Source organism: Pogoniulus pusillus, chromosome 24 (assembly GCF_015220805.1).
Source record: "Pogoniulus pusillus isolate bPogPus1 chromosome 24, bPogPus1.pri, whole genome shotgun sequence".
Classification (NCBI taxonomy): Eukaryota; Metazoa; Chordata; class Aves; order Piciformes; family Lybiidae; genus Pogoniulus; species Pogoniulus pusillus.
In genome coordinates this window covers 6038398-6065631 of record NC_087287.1, presented here as the reverse complement: position 1 = coordinate 6065631, position 27234 = coordinate 6038398, and the positions used below count along the sequence as shown (strand labels likewise).

The 27234-nt window shown below is 47.5% G+C and overlaps 1 protein-coding gene across 16 annotated transcripts in view; it reads right to left on the bottom strand.

Annotated features, from left to right (window-relative positions):
• Positions 1-27234, bottom strand: part of BRSK2 (BR serine/threonine kinase 2) — a 392408-nt gene that overhangs the window by 2544 nt on the left and 362630 nt on the right. For 6 of the 16 annotated variants that reach the window (XM_064163149.1, XM_064163151.1, XM_064163150.1 and 3 more), the window contains 3 exons: positions 24413-24593; positions 23488-23577; positions 13583-13630 (listed from right to left, as the gene is read on the bottom strand). In XM_064163149.1, coding sequence (XP_064019219.1) covers positions 13583-13630; positions 23488-23577; positions 24413-24593 — 319 coding nt within the window. Of the gene's footprint in view, positions 1-883; positions 954-5440; positions 5822-8479; positions 8691-13091; positions 13369-13582; positions 13631-14835; positions 15248-19406; positions 19454-20004; positions 20187-23487; positions 23578-24412; positions 24594-27234 lie in introns of those variants that run through there. The other 10 variants (XM_064163163.1, XM_064163155.1, XM_064163158.1 and 7 more) reach the window with 8 other exon arrangements.

Sequence of the window (27234 nt, the reverse complement as noted above, 5' to 3'; positions counted from 1 at the left end):
CAGCTACTACTGGGAAGTAGCCTGTTGAGAGGTATTTCTAGTCCCTTTTAATTTTCTTGGACTGAGAGATTAATCCTGTTTAGGCACAGGAGGGGTCACACTAAACTCTCTACACATGGAAACCAAAGGTAGTTTTTATCTAACTTCTTGGAGGTGATGCCCGTTCATGACCATTAAACTCCCATCATGCTTCCCTCAATACTGGGACACAGCTGGCTCCTTTGTCCTAGCAAATTCAAATCACTTATGTCCCACCTAAGCAATTCCATTCTCCAGCTCCTAGAAGAAGCTCCTTGTATCTGCTCTTTGAAGCAGTGAAGAGTGGAATCTTTCATCCCTGAGATGGGAACGTTCAGTTGGGAGCAAAGGGGTTTCTGCAGAGCAGGGATTGCCATTTCTCCACAGCTGGTGGACACTGGGTCATATTCTACTTCACTTTCATCACAAACATAAGCAAAGCAGCTACTACAGCAGACAAGTACTTTTTGGGCACAGTAACCTGGCTGAAGAGCTTGCTGAATGCTTTTTTGTTCTCTAGTGGAAAATGCCAGGCACACATCAACTGCTCTTATAGAAAGAAAGAAGGAATTTGTATTTGTGCCCTGCAAAACTGAATGTGTCCCTCTTTTTCCCTGCTCCACACGAACCAGGAAGCTGTTGTTTTCCTCTGCAGGTGAACAGGCATTGAGAAAAATTAAATGATTGGGATATGCACTGAAGGATCTCAGCCTTATTAATCTCATTCATTCTTTGTTTTGCTCTGCTTGCTGGTCTGTGGTTAACTTATTGCTGGCCCTGGCTCTCTTCGTTCATTCTGTTGCACCAATGCCACAGGCAAATGGCTCTTTGGAAAAGCATCACTCCAGCTTCTGGAAGGGCATCATTCACCTAACTGAAGTCTTAGTGAGGGGCCCAAACCAACAGCCAGACAAAGCAGGTATCTCAGTGTCTGCCTAAAAAGAGAAGGCACCAAACTCTCAGGCCTTTTGGGGTCACACCTCTGTGAGCTCCACCTGCTTCTTTCCACATGCATGGAAATGCTTTGGAAGGGGAAAATCTACTCCACATCTGTGACTTCTATTTCAGAGAGTTCCCTATCCCTCCCTACAACTCTTCCATCCTTGTGGGCATATTCTCTGCTCAGACTCATTTCTATATACTCAGATTCATTTCTACCTGCTCAGACTCATTTGTTTGGGTGGCTACTCTTTTTCAAAGAAAACAAAGGGAAAACAAACAAAAAGCAAGCAAACACTCAGCCTTGAATGCAGGGATGTGGGCAGATCTGGTTCTTATGTGGCTTTGGACTCCTCATCGTCATAAGCAAATGGAGTCAGCAGAGAGAATGAAAGAGAGCACTGAAAAAAATGCTGGAGAGGGAAAGACTGCTAGGTTGGGAGAAAAGGGGAGGGGAATATCTCTAGTTATTCAGCTGAGCAGTTTATCCAACAAGCTTAGAGGGAAAGAAGAGGGCAGAGTAAGCAGGGCTCTGCAGGAGTCAGGGGAGTTCTCTTCTCTTCATGTAGACAACAACAGCAGACAGAAGTACAACTTGCAAGAACGGAGCAACAAAACATTTTTTCAAATGATAATGGTGTGTCTGGTACTTGCTGAGCCCTGACACAGGAGTTTTTTAACCATCCTATTAAAATATGCAGCCCCTGTTTCATCCACCCTTTCTCCTCCCCGTGCCCTACTGGCTTTCAAGCGCCTGGAGATTTATTGCAGCAAAAGTATTTAACAGTCTGCTTTTCTTTGCCTGTATTCACTGCTGGATTCCTTACAATCAGCATTTTCAGGTAAAATTTTAATGGGAGGTAAGAAATCCTTAGGGATGCTTAAAGAGAGCTACTGAAAAATAAAATAGGCCATTTCGCTAACCCTTTCCTTCCTCTGCCTTTGGTATTCTCTGGACTTGTAATTAAACATCAGGCAAATGCCACTCTCCTGTCCTGCAGACAAGAAAGAATTGGTCCAACACCAAGTAATGCAATCACTGCCTTGGTGCTGTCTATGTGGCTGGTCTAGATGCTGGTCTTTGGTTAGACAAAGAGTTCCTCATATTTCTCTCTGAAGATAGGTAAACGTGGGTCAGCTACACTGGAAGCATGGAATTGGAGCATGGTGTTGCTCTTCTTAGTTCTTGTTCCCTTTGGGCTTACACATCCCATAAAACAAGACTTGAAAATGCAGGTGATGATGGGTTAAAATAGATTTTTCATCTCTCCTTCACTCCTGGCACCAGTGTGAAATTGTTCCTAGGCTCTTACACCTGTAAGTCCACCCAGGGATCTCAGAAAGGCTGCCTCTCACTTCAGAAAGTGAGGTGACATCCCATTTCCTTGGGACTGGGATGCAGGTTTGGTTCACTGAGTCTTCACAACTTGCCCAGTGTTTCATGCATCTGTAGCTAAGGTCTTGGTTCCCCTTGAGAGCAAAAACTTTCATCAGCAAAGAGCAAAGGAGGCATGAAGGGTAGCAAGGGTGAAAAATTGTGTGGAGGATCAGAAGCGGGGTAGGGGTTCAGAGCATTAGGATCACATCTGCTAGGAGGAGATGAATGTGTGCGTTTTAGAGTCAGACCAAGGAAGTGAATGCTGCAAGATGGGTAAGGGTAATGGGTTTGAAAACAAGCACTGAAGCTCATGAAAGGGTCATGTACTGAAGGGATGCTAGAGAAGTATCTTCATGGGGAAGGCACTGGTTTTGTGGCACCTGTCTGCAGCGTTGCCACGGCTGAAGATCACGAAAGAAGTCACAGCTGTGAATGCATTTGAATACAACAGGCAGTGAAAAGGAGAAAACCGCCTGGAGACAGACACAAAAAAGGAAGCTGGACAGGTGGCTTGTATCAGCTCTCACAGCCCTCTGTATTTCATCTGCTGTTCTCAGGAAGTCTGTCCCACTGACCAGAGGTGTCACAGGTTTGAGAAACAAAGTGGGAAGGGAGCACCAAGACAAGAGAGGACAGAGAAAATGAGGTGATTCACCCCAGGCACCAGGAAAGGATGCACCTTGCAAAGACCCTGACTCACAAACACTGTGTCCTGACCTTGAAAGACCCTAACTCACAAAAAACTGTGCCCTGACCTTGCAAAGATCCTGACTCACACACTGTATGCTGACCTTGCAAAGACTCTGACCTCACAAACACTGTGCCCTGACCTTGCAAAGACTCTGACCTCTCAAAAACTGTGCCCTGACCTTGCAATGACTCTGACCTCACAAACACTGTGCTCTGACCTTGCAAAGACTCTGACCTCACAAACACTGTGCCCTGACCTTGCAAAGACTCTGACCTCTCAAAAACTGTGCCCTGACCTTGCAAAGACTCTGACCTCTCAAAAACTGTGTCTTGACCTTGCAATGACTCTGACCTCACAAACACTGTGCCCTGACCTTGCAAAGACTCTGACCTCACAAACACTGTGCCCTGACCTTGCAATGACTCTGACCTCACAAACACTGTGCCCTGACCTTGCAAAGACTCTAAGAGTGCTTCACAGGACAGTAATAGGAGGTGGTGCACAGGCAGCTTCGGGGCAAGCCTGCAGGCTCCAGGCACTGATTCCAGCCTGCTGTTTTGTAACATTTTAAGGCAGCCGGAAAAGGGCTTGGTCCTCTTTTCACTGAAGCAACAGCACTATTCCCATTGACTTAATGGAAGCAAACCCTGAGGCACTTCCTTCTGCAAAACTCTCTCTCGTGTCTATGTATTTCTAATGCACTAATCCTTATGGTGCTGAACACGAAGCTGCACAAAACAAATTGCTATCCGTGGGATTATCCTCTGCTTCCCCTTTCTGTATAGCCTGAGAAATTCTGTGTTTCTGCATTTTTAGCTTAGGCTTTGGGAAAAAGTGAATGGGAAAAACCCCAGGTCTCTACTGGAGACAAAGACAGCCTTAGTCACCCTGACTTCCCATACTCCTTCCCCGGCTGCTTTCACATCCTTTCTGTCTTTGGCCTGCCTCTGCTGCTGAGTTTTCCTTCCTGTACCCATTCTTTTCTCTTTACCCCTTGCCTTTCCCATCCCCAGCTTGCTCTGTATTTCGATAGCAGCTGTAGCTTCAGTGAATCATGCAACAAAAATCCAACTGCTTTCACAGCAACCAGTGAAACACTCTTGATGAGTGATAACCCAGCCCCTTTCAAACCCATTTTGATACTTTGACAGTGTTCTAGTCCTCTTTCCTTCTTAAGGCTAGGCATTTTTAGCTTTTTTTTTTTTGCTTGGTTTCTACTGGCAAAGTCCCTTCTGTCTTCAAAACCAGGAGACTTAAAATACAGAACCCACTCCAGGAGTACAGGCAGTGAAAGGGAAAGCAGAAAGATAAAAATGGCATATTCCTCTTTGCTTAGTTGTAATTTCATGGAGGGGTTTTTCTCCATGCTGAAGAGCTCCTAGTTTAAGTATTGGACAAATACATATGAGAGGCAGCTCCATGGCTGCTGAAGGCTACAGAAGGAATCTGTTGCTCCTTTAGTAGTTGGATATACAGGGCTTCCCTCTAGAATGGAGAAGGGGGACAGAAAGGTCTTGCTGGAGGCTATAAAGCCAAACTTCCTCCTAGTCTGTGAACCCATCCTAGAAGCAAAACTGCAGAAATCCCAAGACAGGCACTTGTCTAAAAACACAGAAGTCAGGAAAGCTTTCAAGAGACATGGATGTGGTTTGTACTGGGGTTATAAGAAAGACACCACAAACTGACCAGAACAGGTTTGCACATTTCTGGTTTTCCCCAGTTAGTTTCCTGTTTAGATTTCATTTCAGTCTAGGAGTAGAAAAGGAAGACAGACAGCCCACAGAACAACTCCAGCTTTCTAGGTGGACACCTGAAGGGCAGCTGGGGAAGGTAAAGTGCCTACCAAAGGTAACTACAGAGCTTATTTTCCAGAGCCCTTAGACTCTGTCAGTGAAAGCAGTGCTTGCAGGAACAGACTGCTGGCAGGAACCACTCAGATATGCCACACTTAGCTTCCAGCAGAAATGAGAACTTCCAGTGTGTGCTGATTGAGGGCTAACTGCAATATTATAATGAAAGAAATTAGATTATTTGTAATAAAAAGAAAATAATGATAAGGTCTGCATCATTCACTGGTTTGCTAAAAGGGATAAAAAGCCAAAGTGTAAACAATTTGTCTCTCTTTTGCCTTCTTTGTTCCTGAGCATTGGATCTCTTCCTTCTAATCTCTTCCACTAACCCTGGCAAACATTTCCAGGTAACAAAGTAAGCTTTGCTGGTTGTTTTGTTTTCTGTCTGGGAAAGAGAGGGAGAGGGTGGCTTTGAGTCTCTTCTGGGCAGTTTCTCTGTCCAGGAGGGAATTTGGATTTCTGTATTATTTCTAATTTGTATACCATTGGAAATACTTGGAAATACATTGTATATATATATGCTTGTAAATTTAGCTTTGCTGGAAACATAGCTTTATCTTCCAACCCCTCTGAGCTGGTCTGGTAAACTTCAATAGTAGGGGGGAAGTTCTTCTACCCACCACACAGTGGCTGCATGCCTGGGCAAAGCCAACCAACCAAGCTGACATTTAGATGCTCTACAACCCATCTGTGTTCTTACTACCCTAACCATTCCATCTCCTCTGCAGGTGGGTGGCCCAATGCTTGTGATTAGCCAGATGTATCCAGATGGTCATTCTGCATCTGTCTTCTCTCTCCCTCTCTCAACACACAGAGATCCTGAGGTCCAGGCCATTTCTCCTGCCACAGGTACTGAGTCAGGTTGCTCTTGGGTAACAAGTTAGAGAACAGCGAAGACAGGCAGCAAGGACCCAAAGAGATGAGGCACATCCTTGCTGCTACTTTCTGCAGATAATGAAAACCAAAATGTGTCCCTGAGGGAGGAGCAGCTCTGGCCAATCCAGCACCACCACTGAAAAAAGCAGCCCGGAGGCCGGAAAGCAGCGATTCATACATTCCTTTGGACAGCTGGTGGCACTGAAAGAGCAGGCAAGGAGGGGGGTGGGATGAAGAGATGCCAGATTCTGTTGTGGAACCATCCTGTTCTGGGCAAGGACTCAGCCCAAGAATTCTTTCTATCTGCCTGTCCTTTTGCATAGATCTGCCTGCACAAGTGTGTGCTGAGAGGGGAAGCTGACGACCTGCACTGAGAAAGCCACAGCAGATGATCGCAGTCAGGGCTGCTTCCCATCCTCTTACGAGGCTTCCGCTGCTTCCTTCCAATTTTTTGTCTATAAAAATGTCAGGAATGTATTGGCACTTGGCAATATGATTTTGTTCTTTCCTGACAGATGGATGCTCAAGTAGGATCTTATGGGTTTTAAGTTCTCTGACCTGTTCCCAAGGAGAGAAACACCCTGTGTGTGCTGGTGAGATGTTGCCTCTTCATTTCCTCTGAGTCAATCCCTCCAAAAGACACTTGAATTTTCAGGGCAGGCTATCTCACATTTAGCTTAGTACAAACGTTCACAGGGAGTGTCCTGAAGCACTGCCTGCCATAAAGAAAGTGCTGTGGCCTTAACTGAGGGGGATCTGTTTTCTGTATTGGGTAGCGTTACAGAGAAGAGCAAAAGATGTTGCATTGGACAGCAAAAATCCAGCCATAGCTGTCAAGACAGGGGTGGAGCATCTCTGCTATGAGGACAGACTGAGGGATCTGGGGTTGCTCAGCCTGGAGAAGAGATGACTTCAGGGGCACCTTAGAGCTGCCTTCCAATACCTGTGGGGATCTTACAGAAAGGCTGCAGAAGGACTGTTCATGAGGGTGTTTAGAGACATCACAAGGGGGAATGGTTTGAAGCTGAGGAAGAGCAGGGATCTTAGGCAGATATGAGAGTGGTGAGATTCTGGAACAGGTTACCCAGGGATGCCTCCTCCCTGGGAGTGTTCAAGGCCAGGCTTGATGAGGACTTGAGCAACTGAGTCTAGTTGAGAGGTGTTCCTGCTCATGGCAGGGAGGTTGGAGTAGCTGATCGCAAAGGTGTATTAATAGGACTGTGGTTAGTAGGTCAAGAGAGGTTCTCCTGCCCCTCTACTCTGCCTTGGTGAGGCCTAATCTGGAGTACTGTGTCCAGTTCTGGGGCCCCAGGTTCAAGAAGGACATGGAGCTGGTCGAGACAATCCAGCCCAGAGCCACAAAGATGATGAAGGGAATGGAACAGAACATCTCTCTTTAGGGGGGGGAGGGGAGGGAGCTGGGGCTTGAAGCAGACTGAGAGGTGATCTCACATTGATAAATATGTAAAGGTGAGTGCCAGGAGGCAGGAGCCAGGCTCTGCTTGGTGATGCCCAATGACAGCACAAGGGGCAATGAGTAGAAGCTGAGACATAGGAAGGTCCATGGAAACATCAGGAGGAATTTTTTCCCTGTGAGGGTGACAGAGCACTGGAACAGGCTGCCCAGGGGGGTTGTGGAGTCTCCCTCTCTGGAGATATTGGAACCCAACTGGATGTGTTCCTGTGTGATCTGCTCTAGGTGATCCTGCTCTGGCAGGAGGGTTGGACTGGATGACCTTTCAAGGTCCCTTCCAGCTTCTGACATTCTGTGATTCTGTGTCACTTCCAACCTGAGCCATTCTGTGACAGGACCCAACATGTAGCAAATATTTTGACACATCTGGGTTCATCTTTAGTGCCAATTTTTGTTGCTGCCTTCTACACTGCAAAAGCCATCAATCATGAGTTGGAAAACAAATGTCTCCCTAACACAATAGGAGGCTGAAGATCTGTGACTACAGCATGGTGGAGGGGGAATCAGCCATCCACTGGGACAACAATGGAGAGCTGGACAAGGGGAGCTGGGAAACCTGGCTTGACTTCTGTGACAAATGTGGCTTGTATGTCATGACCTACCCATTATGAATGAATGTGTCACCCTTCAGGTGGGTCATCTTCCTTTCATCTCTCATTTGGGCCACAACTTAGGCAGAAGCCATGCTCAGAAAGACCAGCAGCCAGCACGTCTTTCAGAGGTGCTAAGAAAAACCATCTTGTTCTGACTGTACCGCAGCAGAACAGTGCTGAGAAGAGACTTTCAGCTGGGAGGGCAGTGTTGAGAAGAGACTTTCAGCTGAGAGGGCAGTGTTGAGAAGAGACTTTCAGCTGGGAGGGCAGTGCACATTTTTTTTCTGCTCTAGGTTTCAGCCTCAGTGTTTCTGTCACCAGTTATGACTTTCTACATGCCAATCACCAACCTCCTCTTCCATCAGGCAGCTACTTCATGAGAAGCAGGATTACTCTGCTTAATGCCAGTATGGATCAGGAGCACTTCCAAGAGCACCACATCCAGATACTTGCTGCTACAGACATCCTGGAATAAGCCCTTGCAAAGCCACCTGCTGCAACTGCAACCCAAATGGGATGTACCAAGATTTAAACTACAAAGTGTCTCCTGAAGTTCTCAGGTAGCTTGAGATGGTACTGACACAGCCTTGTGCCTGGGTGAATCGAACTGTGACTGCAAGGAGCTAGCAAGAGAAGCCTTTACTGCAGTGCAGTTGCACTGAGGATGAGTGGCTGTGGGGCCAAGGTCAGATGGCTCTGAACAGGAAGCTCTGTCAAGTCCTGAGCACTGGAAGCAAGGGACTTGAGCAAGATGCATTGGAAGGATATGAAAGGCAAATGGATTTGCTGTGCTTCTGCTTTGATTGGATCGCTTTCTTCATAGCCACTGGTACACACACAAGGACTGGTAAAGCTTTTTGTCTAAGTGGTGCTGAGAACAGAGGTTTTGAGTTGTAAGTGGCAGCACAGGACACTGAAGAATAAACACAGAGGTCTTCCAGGCAGCCTGTTGTCACAGGGTTATGGTTCAAGACTCTGGAGGAACCTAGCACCAGAACATGAGCTGTCAGATGTGCTAACCTTTTCCACCTCTCATCTCCATCCAGTTTCCATGAATGGAACTGGAGGCTTCCTTCAGATGGAAAGTCATGAGGGATGGAAAACAGGCAAAGATTGTCTCACTTGGAAAGAAAACTCAGCCCCAGACAGCTACAGACTGGGCAGTTTACAGGCTGCCTTGGTGTCTCTTGAAAGCAAAGTCAAGAGCAAGGTGGGCTTTGCAGAGCTCCTCGGCAAAACATACTTGCTGAGGACTCTGAGACACTGGGGGTGGCAGGGAAAAGGAGCTGTCAAAGGCTACACACCAGCTTCACTACCAGTCAACCACCCAAAGAAGCTCTCCCACCAGTATTCAAAGGATTTAAAACCATCAAGGTTTGTAAAGGCCAACTCATTCCTGAACGAGGACCGCTGGAATGCTGCCATGGGTTTCTGTGTGGTGTGCACCACTGGCCTCAGACCCAACATGCTCCATCTATGATGACACTTGTTTTCCAAGTCTCAGCTTTGGGGTTGAAGCTGGAAGGTCTTCCAGCTTTGTGTGTTGATTTTTGTGTTTAACTTAAAGGCCCTGCAAAACTTACTAGAACCTCACTGTCAATTATACAACCTGCTCCTTGGTGAGACAGACATAAATACCAGATTAGATGGTAATAAACAGCCCTCTCAGCCCTGCCTCAAATGAAAGAGAATCCAGCTTCTTCTTTTACAGCTGTGTTGATTCTGCAAGGCTTAACGGCCGCACATAAAGTGGTGGAGCTTATTTGTCACTAAACTGCTTTGGCTCTGAATACACACAAGGAATAGATCAGCTAAGCCGGGAGGTATCACACCCACAGGCAGTTTGCAGGGGACAGCTGCGTTAGCAATGTAAAGGGCTTAACTTCTACAAGGTAAATCTAATCTTCTGAACAGATAGGAGAGGCTTCATGGAAAGCAGTTTAGTCTTTCTGACTAAAGAAAGGTTAGGAAATGCCCATTCCCCTGCTGCACAGAGTGGAAATGTGGAAGAAAAAGTTCCACCTCAACGTGCCTTTCAGCTTCATTACGAGACAGATGCTTTCCTTCTCTTGTGCAGTGTTCAGGGTTGGCAGCAGTTCTCTGGTGTGCAAGGTAGGCCTGATGCAACATCATGTGGACACTGGCAGCATCTATGGCACACCTCTATTGGTCAATGTTCACCTGTTTCTCAATGCCAACAGCTATGCAAAATCACTTCTCAGGCAAATGACCCTGGCTAGCAGGAGATGAGGTAGCATTTGAAGCACAGAATCACACAACTGTTTTGGCTGCAAGACACCTCAAGGTCAGGGAGTCCAACCATCAACCTAACACCACCACAGCCACCATGTCCCAAAGGGCCATGGCCACAGGTTTCTTGAACACCTCTGGGGATGGTGCCTCCACCACCTCCCAGGGCAGCCTGTTCCAATTCCTGATCACTCTTGCAGCAAAGAAATTTTTCCTACTATCCAACCTAAACCACCCCTGGTGCAATATGAGGCCATTTCCTCTCATTCTATCACCTGATACAAGGGAGAAGAGGCCAACCTCCACCTCACTCCAACCTCCTTTCAGGGAGTTGTAGAGAGCAATGATGACTTCCCTCAGCCTCCTTTACTCCAGGTTGAACAATTCCAGTTCACCTGCAACTCAGCATTTTTGAAGGCCTAAATAACTCTGCCTTGCTGCTAATGACAACATCTAATGGTTTACAGTGACTGAAAAGTTATTCCTCATCCCCATCAGAGCTTCAACACATCTGAGCCAGGCACAAAGCCTCTGATGAGCTATTCCTACTCCAGAGTTAACCCTTGTGCAAGAATGACCTCCTGTGCTCACTCTCAGAGTAGAGAAGAATGATGATATTAGGAACAATGTCTTTACTGCAAGTGTGGAACAGGCTGCCCAAAGAGGAGGTGGAGTCCCTATCCCTGGATGTGTACAAGAAACATGTGGACACAGCACTTGGGGACATGGTTTAGTGGCCACAGCAGTTCTGGACTGATGGTTGGATTCAATGATTTCAGAGGGCTTTTCCAACCCAAATAATTCTGTGATTCTCACTCTGTTTGTGGTTATCAGATGAACACTGCATTAGCTTCACAGGGGCTCCCTGTCCTCAAAGCCATAGAGGACAGTTTGCCAATAAGAGGCTATGTACTGGCATCATTCCCTGTCTCAGGCATGGCTGAGCTCTCCTGCCCGTGAAATAGCTCTTCACTCCCCTGGGCTGGTGGAATTCAGCCTGGTGCAGTCACCACTCTGGATGCTGTGTGTGAGCAGGCCAAAAGGAATGTGGTTTAAAGGAAGCAGCTCCATTAACCCCCTACAGCCCACCCTTTCTCTTCCCTGGAGACATGTTTGCCTTCTGTCAGTGCTGTAGCTGCCAAAAAGCAGTCTCCCTGCTGGCCTTCACCTTGTCCTCTTTGTCCCTTGCTGGATTGATGCTGACACAGTGGCAGCTGGAGGGCCTGCCTAAGCTGGGAGTGAGGATGTTCTCTAGAGAGCGCAGCGCACTGGCTGCTTATCTGCACAGCTCAGTTACCTTGTGAGCAGTCACTGGAGCCAGCATTGCCACACTTAATTATCATCTGAGTGCCAGATCCAAGGAAGAAGGAAAAGATTGAGGGAGAAGAGGGATTTGCTGTCTGGCACCTTCAAGAAGAAGCTGGAGGTCTGCCTGCCACATTAATCACCTCAACACCAGGGGGAACTTCTTTACTGTAAGGGTCCCAGAACACTGGAACAGGCTCCCCAGAGATGTTGTGGAGTCTCCTTGTCTGGAGACTTTCAAGGCCTGTCTGAATGTGTTCTTGTGTGACCTGAGCTAGATTGTATGGTCCTGCTCTGGCAGGGGGGCTGGACTTGATCTCTTTGGGTTCCTTCCAACCCCTGACATCCTGTGATCATTTGTCTTCAGGAGGAGATCAGAAATGGTAAACCCAAGAAAACTCAAGTAAGAAATCCAAGGAGCTCCTTACAGAGCAAAGAAAGGACCATCTGAAAACTAGGATATGGGGCAAAAATCTGCCCCTGTCACACACACAAAACCCTAATATTATCTTCACTGTGACAACTTCCCTTTGTTCCAGACCCTACAACAATGCCAGAACAACCTTCCTTTACAAAGAGATGACACAGGAGTCACAGGTACAGCTGGAGAGGTCAGTGATGGCTTGCTCAGCAGCTCATGTTCCCTTTCAGAGAGATCTCTGAATTCATCCTAGATACCAGCCAGAAAAGAGTTCTCCTGCACAGAACCTTTCTGTAGAAGGGATGTAAAAGCTGTGCAGGTCTGGTGCTGAGGGACATGGTTTAGTGGTCACTTGGCAGTGCTAGGTTAAGGGTTGGATTCAATGATCTCAACACAAGAAGGACATGGACTTGATGGAGCTGGTCCAGAGGAAGGCCACAAAAATGATCAGAGGGCTGGAGGAGCACCTCTCCTGTGAAGACAAGTGGAGAGAGTTTGGGTTGTTCAGCTTGGAGAAGAGAAGGCTCCAGGGAGACCTTAGAGCAGCTTTCCTGTTCCTGAAGCAGGCTACAGCAAAGCTAGCGAGGGACTTTTCACAAGGGCTTGTAGTGGCAGGATGAGGGACGATGGCTTTGAACTAGAGAAGGGTAGATTTAGACTGGACATTAGGAAGAAGTTCTTGACTATGATGGTGTGGAACACTGGAACAGGTTGCCCAGGGACATGGTGGAGGTCCCATCCCTGGAGACATTTAAGGCTTGATGGGGACTTGACCAATCCTCTCTCATTGTGGGTGTCCCTGCACACTGCAGTGGAGCTGGAATAGATGAGCTTTAGAGGCCCCTTCCAACCCAATGCATTCTAAGGTTTTCAAGGTCTATTCCAACCTAAACAATTCTATGATTCTGAGATAGAAGTAATAAGACAAAAACCTCTCTTAGAACATCTGGGTGTTTCCACTTTGGTATTCAGAGGAGCCAGCAGGGCCACAAGTACTGCAAGAAAGGACACAGTCCATGTGTGGAGAGAGAGAAAGGAAGGCAAGGGACAAGCTAACTAAAATTCATGGAATCCCAAGGAAGCTGATCTGCATGTTCTGCAGGAAACTCAGGGTTTTTTAAATCTCATTCCTAGTAAAATTCTGAATGTCCAGTAGGTTCACTGCTCCTCCAGCTGGAGACACTACACCCTTCCCCAAGACTGGACTGGAAGTGTGACAGTTATCTGAGAGGTATCATCAGGTGTGTCTTACACAAGACTCAAAAGGGTCTTACCCCAAGGATATCTGGGGAAGAAGGGGGATGGATGCAAAATGGAATTAAATAACATTGCAATCCTGTCTCAGTAAACAGCAGGAATCCAAGGGAGGCAGCAGCTAGCAGGGCAGCATTCACTGCAGAAAAGGGACTGAAGAACCATGAGTCAAAGGTAGCAAGTAAACAAAAGAGGGAAAATAACATGGGGAAGAAAAAAGAAAATCACTGGCCTGGGTGACAGTGAAGGGGAGGAAGTCTCCAGTGCAACACCACACACTTGTGCTATGAAGGGAAAAGCCGTGGTGGAGCCTGTGCATCTGTGCGTGGATGGGGAGGAACAGAGTCAGGGAAGGTGCTTTTGCCCAGTGGGTCAGTGAAGGGCACACTGGGCTGGCAGGGGGTGGGCAGTCTTGAGAAGAGCGTGGGAGAGCAGGGAGAGGGGAGGGGCAGAGGTGGGAAGGACAGGCAGGCGCATTGCTGTGTTGCTCAGCAGGGGCTGGGGAAGGAGAAAAGGCAGAAGGAAGTTCTTACCACATTTGGAAAGTCTGCCAGTCATCAACTCCATACAGTTAGTGGTGTCTGGAGCATAGAACGGAAAGAGGAGGGAGGGAAAAACATAAAAAAAGAAGGTTTCCATACCTCTGTGCATAAAGTAGTAACTTAGCACATCATTACCTGAAGCAGGAAACATAAACACATCTTGGTCTTCACACAACCCAGGCCAGATTCTGCCACCCACTGCCAGCCAGTGCCAACCCGGTCCTGTGACTGGGAGAGGAGGTGGCTTCAGTCCCACTGCTCCACTCATCTCTCCATCACAGCAACAGGTAGACACCTGGGATCTGCCACCACATCAGCAAACTAAAAGCCTTGTTACACCTGGCCAGCTTTGCAAGCTAGTCTGCAACAGCCAGGAACTGCCTGGCCAAGCTGATCTGTGATCTCCAAAACCTGGAGAGCAGGAGGAACTGCAGCGCTGGCTATAGGACATGGAACGAGACAGCTCCTTACACAGCTCAAAACCAGCTTTCAGACCCCAAAGGGTAATGTCCAAGCTCTCTACATGACTCTACCTCTCTCTCTTACTCCTCTTGCTCTCAAAACAACAGAACTACTTCTGCCAAGGGTGGCAGAGTCTGGCCCTGAGGCATGTCCACTTCATATACAGCTCCCATTGCCATAGCCTCCGTGCATCAGCTTTAAAGCAGAAAGGACCAGCCCAGCTGGACACTTTCATGTGCAACCTGCTACTGTTAGCCAAGATTCCATTGCATCTGGGACCTCAACTCTCGTGTCCAAGAGTGCTGGGCAATGTGGAGCACTTGCTGCTGAGCAAGCGGCTAACAGTGAGAGCACTCAGTTCAGCCTCACATCTCTTGCCTGGCTGCTCATTGAACACTTGAGTATCCAAGATATGGCTTCCTGAGCATCTGCTGAAAATCCCTGACTGCTAGGAAGCTCTAACTCCTCCCTGTCTGCTGGAAACTCTGCAGGAGAGAGGCAAGGGTAATTTTTGGCATTGCTTCCCTTAAATACTGAGAAAAGTCCTTTCAAAAAGGAGGAGGGGACACTGGACATGCTTGGGAGAGCTGACCCCATGCCAGAAGAGCATGGATATGTATTTTTTTCTAATTCAGCCAGACCTGTGGTGTGTAGATCATCTGGGAAAACACGGAGTAGAGAGGGCAGGGGCTTGGCCTGGTGACACCGGTCAAAGCATCTAAGCAGCAGTTATGTGCTCTTCATCCCTATGGCTAGAGGCTCAATAGGAAATGACACCATGGAAGATCTCTCAGGAAGGAGCAAGACCAAGAGAAAGGGGGAAAGGAAGGAGGTGAAGGAGAAGAGAGGATTGCAGAACAGGAACCAGAGGTGTCAGAAAGACCAGGAGTTTCCCTGCCTTTGAAATTCTTTGGCTAGTCTGAATGAAGGCAGATTAAGCTCCCCAAATGCCTTTGTCCCTGAAGATGCTTAGCAGGTTTAAGAAGTGCACACAGTTGCTGACTGAGCTAACAACCACAAGTCACAGTCATGAGCCTGTATCACCTTTTTTCTCTTCAATAACTTGGAGAAGTTTGCTGTCTCTTGCATTTTAGTGGCTCCTGTCCAGTCCTCTTTGAGTTAGCTACACCTTGTTGTACCTCAGTGTACTTCAACCACATGAAGTTCAATAAGAACAAGTGTAGGGTCCTGTATCTGGGGAGGAATAACAACAGGCACCAGTACAGGTTGAGGCACGCCCTGCTGGAGTGCTGGTGGGCAGCAAGGTCTGCTTGGGCCTGCAATGTGTCCTTGGGGCCAAGAGGCATCCTGGGGCTCATCAGGAAAAGTGTGTCCAGCAGGGCTAAGGAGGTTCTTCTCCCCTTCTACTCTGCCCTGGTGAGACCACAGCTGGAACACTGTATCCAGTTTTGGGCTCCTCAGTTCAAGAGAGACAGGTACCTGCTGACAAGAGCCCAGTGGAGAGCCACAAGGATGACTGGGGAACTTGAGCATCTCCCATGTGGAGAGAGGCTGAGAGCCCTGGGGCTGTTTAGTCTGAAGATGAGAAGACTGAGAGCAGATCTGATCAATGTGTACCAATATCTGAGGGATGGGTGTCAAGGGGATGGGCTCATCCCTTCTCTGTGGTGTGCAGTAATAAGACAAGGAACAATGGATACAAACTGGAACAAAGAAGGTTTCACCTCAACAAGAGGAGAAACTTCTTTACAGGGAGGGTGCCAGAGCCCTGGAGCAGGCTGCACAGAAAGGTTGTGGAGTTTCCTTCTCTGGAGACTTTCAAAACCTGCCTGGATGCATTCCTGTGCAAACTGCCCTGGGTGATCCTGCTTTGGCAAAGGGGTTGGACTTGATCTCTGGAGGTCCCTTCCCACCTCTAAGGTCTGTGATTCTGTAATACAGGCCTATGGTGATAGAACTCAGAGCTCACACATCAGCAGAAGCAGGGCTTTGACAAAACACAGGATAGCAAGGAAAACCTCAAATGTGACCTCCAACACTTGAAATTTTCCTCTCAGGTGTATCCAGACTGGCCCCATAGTGACTTGCAGTGTGGAAACAAAATGGGAATATTTGGACAAGGTCAGAGTAGGTAGTAGCTGGGTTGCTAAGCCTCCTAAAACGTGAACAAGTTACAAACAATCAGGTTTCCTTCAGTTCATACCTCAGAATGCTGTCTTTCTCCTGAGTCCCCTGCAGTCAGCACAGCTCTTTTCAGGATTCCATTTAAAGCTAACGGTGTATCAGGGCTGCACACATTTAATTGTGTGAGGAGAATACAAACTGGACAGATCCACCACAGGAAAACTGGACTGCAGAGCAGGCTTTCTGCCAGCACAACATCTGTACCCCATTTATGTCCCTGAAATACTACACTTGCAGGTTCTAGAATTGGTTTTGATGGATAGGAAAAGACACAAACCTTTTCTTGAATCTAAGTCTGTGAGAGAACATCAAAGTAAGATTAACAAACCAAGTTTGTCTTTCTTAAAACACTTACACACAACTATCAATATGAGCCAGCAGTGTGCCCAGGTGGCAAAGAAAGCCAATGACACCCTGGCTGGGATCAGAAATGCTGTGTCCAGTAGGAGCATGGAGGTGATTGTCCCCTTAGACTCTGTGCTGGTGAGGCCACACCTCGAGTGTTGTGCTCAGTTTTGGGCACCTCATTACAAGAGAGATGTGGAGGTGGTGGAGCCAGTGCAGAGGAGGGCAGCGAAGCTGAGGAAGTGCCTGGAGAATGAATCTTTTGAGGAGCAACTGAAGGAGCTAGGGATGATAAGTTTGAAAAAGAGGAGGCTGAGGACAGACCTCATTGCTGTCTACAACTACCCAAAGGGACATTGCGAAGAGGTTGGTGCTGGTCTCCTCTCACAGGTAAATAGGGACAGAACAAGAGGAAATGGCCTCAAACAGCAGCAGGGTAGCTCTAGACTGGATATTAGAAAAACTTTTTTTCCAGCAAGAGTGGTCAGGCATTGGAATGTGCTGCCTAGGAAGGTGGTGGAGTCACCAACCCTGGATGTGCTTAAAAGCGGTTTGGATGTGGTACTTGGGGATATGGTTTGGGGTGCACCTTACAGAGTAGGGATAATGGTTGGACTTGGTGATCCTGAGGGGTTTTTTCCAGCCTGAATGTCTCTGTGATTCTGTCATCATTTGCATTCTCTCTATTGCCATGGCCAGTCCCAGGAACTGCACAGAGGTTTCCTCTCTATTTTTAATGCCTTTCCCAGACAAAATCAGGTTATGACTGGGGGGGAGACAAGGCACTGCAAAAATAAGCACACCAGAAACCAGCAGCTCATACTGCATTGCCTGAAAGACTCCCAGAATGAATAAGCCTTCAGCTTCTCTGTTGTAATAATGACTTTAATGTTTCTTTCATTTCTATCCTATTTTAACATCTGCTTTAGTAAATAATCTCTAGGAGAAAATATTTCATCATTTTAAAGTAGAACTTTCCTTCTAATTAGAAAGCCCCAGACTCTTGGCAGTCAGCTGCTGCTCATGCTGCTCCATCACCCAGTGACTGTGGGATCCAGGTGCTGTGTGAGGTGACTAAAGCCAGGCTCTGGAGGCCTTCAGCTCTCTGAGAATCATAGAATCTACCAGGTGGGAAGAGATCTCCAAGCTCATCCAGTCCAACCTAGCACTCAGTCCTGGACAATCAACCAGACCATGGCACTAAGTGCCTTATCCAATCTATCTTGAACACCTCCAGGGACAGTGACTCCACCACCTCCCTGGGCAGCCCATTCCAATGCAAACCACTCTCTCTGGCAAAAATTCCCTCCCAACATCCAGCCTAGACCTCCCCTGGCACAACTTGAGACTGTGTCCCCTTGTTCTGTTGCTGGTTGCCTGGGAGAAGAGACCAACCCCACCTGGCTACAGCCTCCCTTCAGGTAGTTGTAGACAGCAATGAGCTCTGCCCTGAGCCTCCTCTTCTGCAGGCTGCACACCCCCAGCTCCCTCAGCCTCTCCTCACAGGGCTGTGCTCCAGGCCCTTCACCAGCTTCATCATCCTTCCTCTAGACACATTCCAGTACTTCAACATCTCTCTTGAATGGAGGACCCTAGACTGGACACAGCTAGCACTGATGAGTCATGTAACAGCATTTTTGATGTGTGCTGGTTAATTTTCTAATTAAAGCACAGTGGCAGTGTCAGATCCCAACACTTCCGAGGATAAGGCAGGTCCTTGTTTGACAGAGCCTGCTGGCTGTCACTCCCATGTTGGATCCGACCAATGCTCTTTCATATATGACACCAAGTTCAGATCATTAACAGATGTCAAAGGCTTTGGTTACAATCAGACCTTCCTTTGAAAGGCCAAACAAAACCCTAGTGTTCTGCTGAAGTTTCTTTCCTGATTTCCTTTCTCCTCGTGTCGCTGCCCCGCATACATTTCACAAGCAAGCTGCCTGCATACTGATGCTTCTGATACCTCTGAGACTGAGATTCATCCCAAACCAGCAAATCTCACCCAAACAGCTGCTCCTCTGAGATCTCCAAATTTGGGGCTAGGTCCCAGACAGCACCAAGCATCTCGGGCCAGAGGCTCACAGTCCCCAGTAAACATTCCCGTTAAGGGAGATGATGCCGAAGGGGACAGCAGTTCCTCTGGTCCAAGGCACTTATCACTTAGATGGGAAGTCCCCAGTGCTTGGGTGCTCATTGGAAATTCATTGTCCTTCTAGCAAAACCCAGGAGAGCCTGGACTTATTTTCTACAGGCTTGATTTTAGGACTACTCAGTTAACTTTAATGAAGGCTGCTCAGTAAGAACACTAAAGCTGTTTAGTTGAAACAAAAAAAAACCCAGTTCTCTGCCCATCCAAGCAGGCATTGCACAGCAGTTTCTGTAGATAAGAACCATGATGGCAAGGTGAAGTGATAGTCTCAGGCACTGCAAGAGCAGTAAGACATCAAGAGTGCAAGAAATAAGACAAACCTGGGACCTGGACAAGCCCTGGATAAAGCTGACTCACAGCCCAGCAGTTGCACAGCCCTGGTTTGAGTTGGCAGCTGGCAGTTGACCTTGCAAAGCACTTGCTTTGCTCCCTTCTCCTGTCTTGATGATAAAATCTTTCCTGCATTTGGAAACTCTAAGTTCCTTACTAATTTTTCTTGTAGGAAACCAACCAACCTACAGCTCCTGTGAACCTTAAAGATGAACATCCAGAACTCACAGACCAATACTCTAGCAAAGCTTCTGCAGTCACAAAGAACACGTTTGGCTTTTTGAGGTGCATGCCAGAACAATAAGAGTTTGTGTGCATACAGAGAAGATTCACACCATGAGAACTTGCACTGCCCTCTTCTGAAACTGGATGTGGCATTTCCAACAGTAACACTGAGATGCTCTGAATTTTGAGGTGCCAGTGGCTAAAATCTGAATGTGAAGGTAATTATTAATACAAAGAAACAGAGAAGCTACAAAGGCTATTTCAGTATTGCTGATTGCCCAGGAAAATGGAAAAATAAGAATATTCAGCACCCCACACATAAAACCAAAGCCCAAAGAGGCAAGGAAATATTAGGGAAATAAAAACTGATACCCTGTGAATGATCACAGATGGCTTTTGCATGTCCCTATTCACCAGCTGTTTCTGTGCCTCTTTTGTGCAGAGGCACTGGAGGAAAGCAGATTATGATTTAATGGAAGGAGTATTGGGCTGAAACAAAGGCACAAAGCTGAGATATCGTCCTCCATGGAGAGAGATTCTTTTATCCCACCAAAAGGCAGTTCTGCCCAGGGACTACCTAAGCAGAGATTCTGAGTGTAAGGCTCTTGGCCAGAGCCAAACATGGATGAGAGTCAAGGCCAGCTGCTCTCACAGACAGCAATACTCACTCTTGATCCAAAAGGGACTGACTTCCTTGGGCTTGGTGATACCAGGAAAAAGAACACATGGACAGCAGCCACACAAAGATGTGCAGGAGTGTAACAGCAGCCCAAGTGTACAGAACGTGTCCTCCTAAAACTGCCTCACTCTCACCTCTTCCAGGACAGAGCTTTTCTGACCCTGCTGTGGTTCCTCTTTAGCAATCCTTATGCAGATTTCTCTTCCAGGGAGCTGTCAAGCTTCCCTGTGATTAACAAGTACTCAGGGGAAGATGACCACCTGCAAGTAACTCACATTTAGAACCTGCTTCAGTGAGGAGTTCTCCAGGCCTTACATTATGTGAGGACATGCCTTCACTGGCACATGGCTTCCACTGCTTTCATGTGACAGCCTCCAGTTCTTTCATTGGGAAGAAAAAATGATGAGTCAATCCTTGTCTATGCCAGTCACAGGTCTGTAGAGCCAGTCTTAACTTAGCACAGAGGATGTAATGTCCTCAGGTTGTATGAGATTGATCTGTTGCACTAAATTGGGCCAACTGGAGAGTGGAATTTATAAAGATGGCATTAGCTTTTGGGATAGATTTCATTTATTTGCACATGTATTCAGCTAAGGGAGGGAAGCTATTCTCTGCTCCAGGAGAAATAAGTACAAATGGAAGTGAATAAAGGGGTATCCAGGGAGGAGGGAGATTGTAAGTGTGACACAGAAACACACCTGCCTAAATCAGGTAGGTTTTGGGCTCACATACACACACACACACAGATGCATGGGCAACACAACATCTAGAAACACTGGAGTGAGCTGGAGGAAATGAGAAAGAGGAAAGTTCTGAAACCCAGGCAAGCCGGCTTGGCAGGCTGGCATGCTGCATAAGGATTAAAGAGGGGCAGGAGAGAGAGAGACTCCCAGTGCCCTGTGCTACTGAGCCTTGCTGGTCTGCTTTATTTACACCTGAACCCCTTCTGTAGCACTCCCTTTCCATCCACCTTTCACAGATGGTTTTCACCATCCCCCCTGTAATAGCATCTGGGGGACGACAACCCCAGAGAGGATGTGTGTGTGCACAGGGAGCTAGGACCAGTATTGCTGGTCAGAGGCAGCAGTGTCCCCAGAGGGCCAAAGGAAGCTGTGAGCTTGTTCTGCTGCAGCGGTGCCCTGCCTACGCAGCACCCTCACACCACCGCCCTGATGCAGCAGTCCAGCACCACAGCTCCTGTGAGGTGTTCAGGGCTGGGAATATGGGAGAAGAGGAGAAACAGAAAAGACTTTGCCCTCTTTCTAGTGAGAAATGCTGAGTAGTTCCATGGTAATTCCTAGGCAGCTCTTGCACACACCTTCCCAACCACAGCGCCCAGCTGGGTGCTGAATGTCAGCTCCTGTTGTCCCACTACCTCTTTATTTCCCTGTACTCTCTCACTGCCTGGGGATGGGAATACACAGAACCTCCCTACATTGGGGCACAGGCTTGCCCCTTTTTGGGAACAACCAGGTTTTCCCCTCTTCTCCAACCTACACTCTCTATGCTGAATTACTCCTCTCTTGAAGAAGAGACTTGCCTCTTTCAGCTCAGGTGATATGACACAGGACAGTTGGGTATCCTGTCACTCCTGAGCTGCCTTGCCTCAACAACTCTCTAGCTGAGGGAAATCTCCTTTTAAAGCTTCACCATTTATTTTGGGTTTCCTCTGTGTGGAGTTATCAGTTCCAGCCTGGCTGGGTTTTCCCTGCTAGAACAACATGCTCTCACATGGCTTTAGGCAGCAAGGGAAAGATTCTGTGTCTGTAGAATGATTTCTCCATTTCAAAAGCAGAGTAAAACTCTGAGATACATTTCTCACAGCTCAGTTTGCCCTAAACATCTCCCTGAGCCTCAGTCAGGTGAGCTGGTTTTTACTCTTGTTGTTAACAGGACTTCCTTAGGGATACAGCCTGCTTCACATGCAAGCTTGCAACAGGGTCCAAGTCCTTCCAGAGGGCCCCAGTAGCTAGCACATGCTAGGGTGGAGAAGTTAAGGGAGAACACTGTGTTATTTGCTTTTCTCAGAGACCTTGGGCACACTTCTTTCCCTGAAAACAAGGAATGCTTCATGCAGCAGCAGTGTTATGAACTAGACTTCCAGGATGCTTTTCTGGCTAATAATTCCCCTCACCGCTACGTGGCCCCAGCATTTCCCCAGAGGAAGGGCTGGCAGAAAATTCTGACTGCTTCCCTGAGTTTGATTTAATTTCCCAAGTCCAGACAGCAGAAACCTGAACCAACCATAGTTGTAGTGTCCTCACCTTTCCTGTCTCCTACCAAATTAACCCCTGTGCTCAGCACCCTTGCAATCCAACAGACAGAAGGTCAGGCAGTGCTGGAGGGCAAAAGCAAAGTGGAAAACAGTATTTCCTGAGCTGAGCACACTTCTCATTCTTTTAGATGGAGCTATTGTACCTTCAGCTGTTAAAGCCACACTGTCAGACCAGAGAGATGTAACCCAGGTGTGCAACGAGCTAAAGACATCTGGGATTTAACTGCAAGGTCTAGTACCAGCTTCATTCCCCTACCTTTTTCTTGGCTTGTTAGCACAAAGGTCAAGCACCAAGTTTGTCTCTTATGTGTAAGGTTTAGTTACTACCTTTTGAGCATCATACACTGGGAAAATTCTTCCCACTTCTGCCTCTTTGTCTTCTCCCTGCAGTCTCTGCTTTCTGCCTTGCTTATATTTCTTCCTGTACATTCATTCCATTTCTCCCCTTTTTTCCTTCCTTGAAACCTTCCTAATAGTTAGGCTTCCTTAACTTCCTGGCATCCACCTTCTTTGTTCTGTCCTTCTAAAAGGACAGAAGAATTAACACTGATACTTTGTGTGTGTGTGTCACCAGTAGTGTCAGAGTGAACATTTGCTGCCACCACTAGTGTCAGAGTGAACAATTCCTGTGCAATGGTGGGATGAAGCTACCTGCTACACTACCAATTCAAGCTGCCTGCAGATTCACATTGATGCCACTGCACAGGGTCACACATAGAAGGCTTTTGTTATCACCAGGAGGAAGTTTAAAGACAGACAAAATATAGCTTCTGCAGAACCTTAGTATATGACCTGTGCTGCCAGAGTGTTGGGCCAACAATTTGACCATGCTACTGGAATCTATTAGCCACCTTCTGACCATGTGAAAATGCTGCTTAATGTTACTGGCTAAGCGTAAAAGTAGCTCTCAACTTTGTTCTGAAGTCAGAGGTTTGTGCGGCGTGCCTGCAGGAGTTGGAAGCCAGGTGTCTTCTAGAGCATGTCCCTGTTCTGTGAGGTTTTGGAGAAAACCTGGGGCAGCTATTGATGCAGCTTTAGATGGAGAAGTGGGCAAATGGCTCTTTGGGCGGGAGAAGGGCAGAAGCAGTTCAACTGGGGAATGCACCAGGAGCACTGGAGCGGGAATGAGAGAGGGAGGAGCAGGATGGGCGCAGGGAGATACTGCTCTGTCAGCTTGTTCCTCGCTGCTATCAGAGGGAGGGCCTCCCTCAGCCTCCTGCTACCGAGAGGCACTTCACTTGCCTGCCTCTGCTGAAGCAAGGTGCTGGACAGTAGAAAGTACTCACCTGATAACTGCTGCACTGAAGGCTGGTCGTGTGTGCTTAACAACTGTGCCTGAATGGTTTCTACTACCCTCTTAAAACGACGGCTTGGACCTGTGAGGAGAGAAGAGGCACAGATGGCTGTGAGGGGAGTAGGAGGCAAACCTTCACAGCTCCCAGGCTGGAGGGGAAGGATCACAAGCACCTCCCCTTCAGTCTTGTCCCCAAGAGTGTACTGACTGGACTTCACAGAATCCCAGCACGGTGGGGCTTGGAAGTTACCTCTGGAGATCATCCAGCCCAACCTCTCTGTTAAAGCAGGGGCACCCACAGCAGCTTGCCCAGGAACAAAATGGCATGGGGGGTTGGAAGCTCTCCACAGAAGGAGACCCTACAACTTCTCTGGGCAGCCTACTCCAGGGCTCCAGCACCCTCACACCAAAGCATTTTTTCCTCTTGTTCAGGTGGAACCTCCTAGTTTCCAGTTTGTGTCCACTGCCCCTCATCCTGACAAGAGGAAGGATGGCTCCTGGGCTTCTTTTGTAGACAGAGAAGGAGGGCTTTGGATTAACCTCCATGGCCACCCAGAGGAAAAGGGTGACTGTGTGTTTCAGTCAGAAGGAAGAAATCAGCAGGCTCACAGTGCCCAGCTGACACACTGAGACCCTGGAGTGAAACACTGTGACAATAGAGGGAGATAGTTCAAATCTGATGCACTGAGCCACTACTTCAGCACTGATCACGGTGGCGGCAACCACACTTCTTTGTAAATCTCCTTCCCTCCCAACATTTCCATTACAGCAGCTTTGTTCCTTCTTGCCCCTGTCTGAATTTTCCCCTGAGCTCAAAACAGTTACATTCTCTCCCCTGGCAGAGCTGTCTTTGTAGGCCTTTGTATCAGCAAGGACAAAGCCAGCTTGCACCCGTTTCAAAGCATTGCCATGGTTACCTGATAAGAGTGTGAAAGTGACAGAATAGATCCCGTTCTCCTTCTGTGCCTCTCCCCCTTCTGTGTATGTTATGTCCACCTGGAACTTGACTGGCTTCTGGAAGACAGCAGGACCTCCTGTGGACTTGTATTCTGCACGGAAACTTGTCTGTGAGATGACACTGTGACTGAGGCTTGGGATCTGCAACAGGTTGGTAGAAGGAGAGAGTAGAACCAGAGCACAAAAGGAACAGATCTGCAAACCTCAATTTAGAACAGTGCACATTTCCAGAGTGGGTGAGACGTGTTGGATTTGCTTGTGGATTTGAATTTGTAATGCACAAAGAATGTCAGTAAGAGTGCAGGTTGCTTGGCATCCACAAAGAAAGGAAGGACATGGAGTAGTAGTAGTGCCTTAGTAGTAGCAGTGGGACTGCAAGCTCTACTTGAGTGGTTGGACTTGATGATCTCAAAGTTCTCTTCCAACCTTCACAGCTCTGTCAGGGCTTGACAGTCCTCACAGGCCTGGCCTCATCTGAAAGGCTGAATATGATGGGATATTGGTGGAATACTCACAGTGATTATAAATTGCTGTACAGCATCATACACTCAGCCTTTCTTGTCCTACTCATCTCCCAGTTTGGTGAAAAGTGAAAACTGCTAACAAAGGGAGGGGGCAGGAAAGTCAGTGGGATAGAAGACTCAGCATGAAAAAACACCTGGAGTGGTCTGATCTCATAGCTGATCTTGTTTTGAGCAAGAGGCATCCTGAAGTCCTTTTCAAACTCAACTGCTCGGTGACTCTGCGAGTCAAACATCAGGACACAGAGCAGACACTTGGACATGCACCTAGGGGCTCTAGTGTAAGCATACCTGTAAAGAATGCACCCAAACCACAACTCCCCTGTGTAGAAGAGCTCTGGAGAAACTTTCTGGCAGCATCATAGAATTGTTTCAGTTGGAAAACACCTCCAACATCATCCAGTCCAACCAGTCTCTAACTCTACCAAGGCTGGTGCTAAACCATGGCCCTCAGCAGCACATCTCTGCCTCTTTTCAACACCTTCAGGGTGGGAATTCAACCACTTCCATGGGAAGCGTGTTCCAGTGTTTGAGAATGCTTTCAGTTAAGGAGTTCTCATATGCAACCTAAATTTCCCCTGGTGCAACCTGTGGCCATTGCCCCTTGTCCTGTCACTTGTTAATAGGGAGAAGGGACCAACCTTCACTTGGCTTCAGCCTGCTTTCAGTGAGCTGTCAAGAGCCAGAAGGTCTCCCCTGAGCCACCTTTTCTCCAGGCTAAAAAAACCAGTTCCTCTAACTGCTCCTCACCAGACCTGTCCTTCAGACCTTTCACCAGCTTCATTGCCCTTCTCTGGACCCTCTCCCACTATCTCCATCTTCAAATCCATGGCAGAATTTCATAACCCCCTAATTTTTAAGTGGTTACCATTCACAGTCCCACCCCAGTTTTAACATACATGCTACTATTTATATCTTCATAAAGGATCAGATTTAAAGGAGGCCAAACCCTCTGGAAACCCAGCCTCTCATTAAGAAAGAAAGATGAAGACGAGTTCTTTGAGGAGCTGACCTTAAGGTCTTACTCAAGAGGCTGTGACAACACATTTAAGATTGAAGTTGGCTGTAAGAGATGATTGACAGGTTTTGCACACAAAGCACTACACCTCAACCCACATGTGTGGGGTATGCAGAAGATCACCAGTGCAGACAATGGTCCCACTATAAATATCTAATGGGACATGATATAAACCCAGCAGCACAGCTAAATGCATCAAACTGATATGGTAGCACCATAGAATCACAGAAAGACTCAGGTTGGAAGGAACCTCAGAGGTCAACCACCTCCCTGTCATGGGCAGGGATGCCTCTCAGCTAGACTCAGCTGCTCAAGGCCTAATCCAGCCTGGCCTTAAACACTCCCAGGGAGGAGGCATCCACAGTCTCCCTGGGCAACCTATTTCAGAGTCTCACCACCATCGTACTGAAGAGCTTTTTCCTCAGCTCCAGTCTAACCCTGGTCTCCCTCAGCTTCAAACCATTGCCCCTTGTCCAGGCCCTAGGCACCCTTAGGAAAAGTCCCTCTGCAGCCTCCCTGTAGCATCCCTTCAGGTACTGGAATGCACACCCAAGGTCCCTCCAGAGCCAAAGCCATCTGATGTTACTACATTGCACTTGCTCCTTGGATACCTGGACAAATAAAAAGGCTTATGGTTGGATTTTTTTTGGGGGAAGAAATTAATTCCAGCATCATGGAGACTGAAAAGGAGTGAAGCATCTTGTGGAAAACAATGTTAAGTTCTACAAGCAATGTAAGAAATGAGCTCTCATTCTCTTAATTCTATCAGAAATAAAGTCTAATCATGTTGTCAACTACCTTGAATTGAAAAACCTCTCTGATTACTTTTAGTAGGCTGACATCTTCTTTGTTAGTGCTTCTAGATTCCCAGACTGCATTAGGCTGGAAGAGACCCCCAAAGATCATCTTGTCCAACTGCCCTGCAGTCAGAAGGGACACCTCCAACTACAGCAAGCTGCCCAGGGACACATCAGGTCTGATCTTGAATGTCTCCAGGGATATTCAAGGTCTCAACCTGCTCCAATATGTGACCAATCTCAATGTAAAGAACTTCCTTCTGATGTCTAACCTAAATCTTCCCTGCTCCAGTTTCAAACCATTTTCTCTCAAACAATAGACACTGAGAATAAAGTCTTTCTATAGGGAAAAAACAACCAAAAACCAACCCAAACAACTCCTTCTGCTTTCCTAGCTTGTAAATAAATCACATCTGCAAACAACTGATGCTTGGCTCTCCAGAGAG